At 44.8% G+C, this 1,460-nt stretch overlaps 1 protein-coding gene across 1 annotated transcript in view; it reads left to right on the top strand.

Moving 5' to 3' along the window:
* kdm6a (lysine (K)-specific demethylase 6A) overlaps positions 1–1,259 on the top strand; it is a 55,836-nt gene extending 54,577 nt beyond the window's left edge. Inside the window, exon 22 of the mRNA XM_034694072.1 lies at positions 1,191–1,259. Coding sequence (XP_034549963.1) covers positions 1,191–1,259 — 69 coding nt within the window. The remainder of the gene's footprint in view (positions 1–1,190) is intronic.
* Positions 1,260–1,460: the final 201 nt, after the last annotated feature.

The following is a 1,460-nucleotide window of genomic DNA, read 5'->3' on the forward strand; positions in this document are numbered from 1 at the left end:
AGAATATAAATACAAATATAAATATTGTGCATGGACTGATTGAGTTATTAGTGCAATTGAATTGCAGTTTATACATTTTACTGCATTGATTTTATTTCATTTTTAAGTATTTTATTTATGAGTTGAGTTGAAACCGATGCTAAAGCTGCAGCCACACTACTCTCTGCATGCAAGGGTTGCAGTCGCTTCTCTCGTACGCCAGAACCAAACCGCTCTTAAGCTACCGCCTCTTTCTCCTAAAAGGATGCTGATTGGTCCGGTCGTACTGTGACGATGTGCCAATTAACAGTTTTTAAAGAACATGCACTGTGAGTTGTACTTGAGGGAAAACATGAGTCTAACATGAACCAGACAAGATCAGAGAAGAGATCAATAATTCTACTTTTGGCTGCACTTGTGAGGGATTTGGGGTCATCCAGTTTTTGGTATCTGAAGGTAATCTGTTAGACAGACAGGTCAGTGTTTTTAAAGGAGCTTTAATGAACAGATTCTGACCTTCATGAGAATAAGAAGTGTGTTAGTTTGTTTTTAATTCTTATATTGTTGATTTAAATGTGAGAATATCTGCAGTGTTCTTCCTCCTGGTTGTATTTCTGGTGGTTTATGTGTTAAATCTTTCCTCTCTGCACGCAGTCTCACCCTTTTTTTCCGTCTGTGCAGTATTCAGAGTCTCATGCGTGGGCTCGTCCACACAGCGTGACCTGAGAGCGCTGTGATGTAGGCCACACTGATAAGACCAGGAGACAGGGAGGAGAGGAACATAACCGCGCTCCGCTTTATCACCTGCGTGTCCTTTGAAATAGTTTCTCTGTCGGCGGATCAAAGCCGCCCGCCGACTCCAGCGACCACGCGGCTGCTGGAGCCGGCCGGCTTGGCCGACGGGGGTGGACTTCAGCCAGCGGTCTGCACTCCTGACCTGTCACCGACTTGGACTGGCTTGTAACGGTTGAGTAATGATGACTGTAAGTCACACACACGCAGGGCAAACTGCAGGCGGGGTGTGTGCCGCGCCGACTGTTGAAAGATCCTTTTTTTTCACCTCCTCTGGCACAGGTGTCTCATTTCCATATTAGGGATTTCCCTCATTTCTGTTTCAAAACCAGGTCAAAGTCTGTGTTTGTCTCCCAGGTGAACCGGAGTGTTTGTAGGAACTGGTTTCAGATATGGACTCCTGTTCTTCTCCCATTCAGTGTGAACGAGAGCTGCATTACAGCGGGAAACCCCTCACACACAACCTGAGACCTCCGTCAGGAAGTTAGATTTCATCACAATCAGGATTAGAGTCTTCTTTACCTGAGAGGCACAGGCTTCAGTTACACAGTTTAACCTCTGCAGACCTGGAGATGAAGACTTTGTCTCTGTGGGGGAAACAACATGGAGGGGTTTATTTCACAGTATGCATGCAATTCAATTAAATATGAAGTATATTTTTCTGGGTTATGTAAAACCAGATTAGAGCA

The sequence above is a fragment of the Notolabrus celidotus genome, chromosome 10 (genome assembly GCF_009762535.1).
Source record: "Notolabrus celidotus isolate fNotCel1 chromosome 10, fNotCel1.pri, whole genome shotgun sequence".
Classification (NCBI taxonomy): Eukaryota; Metazoa; Chordata; class Actinopteri; order Labriformes; family Labridae; genus Notolabrus; species Notolabrus celidotus.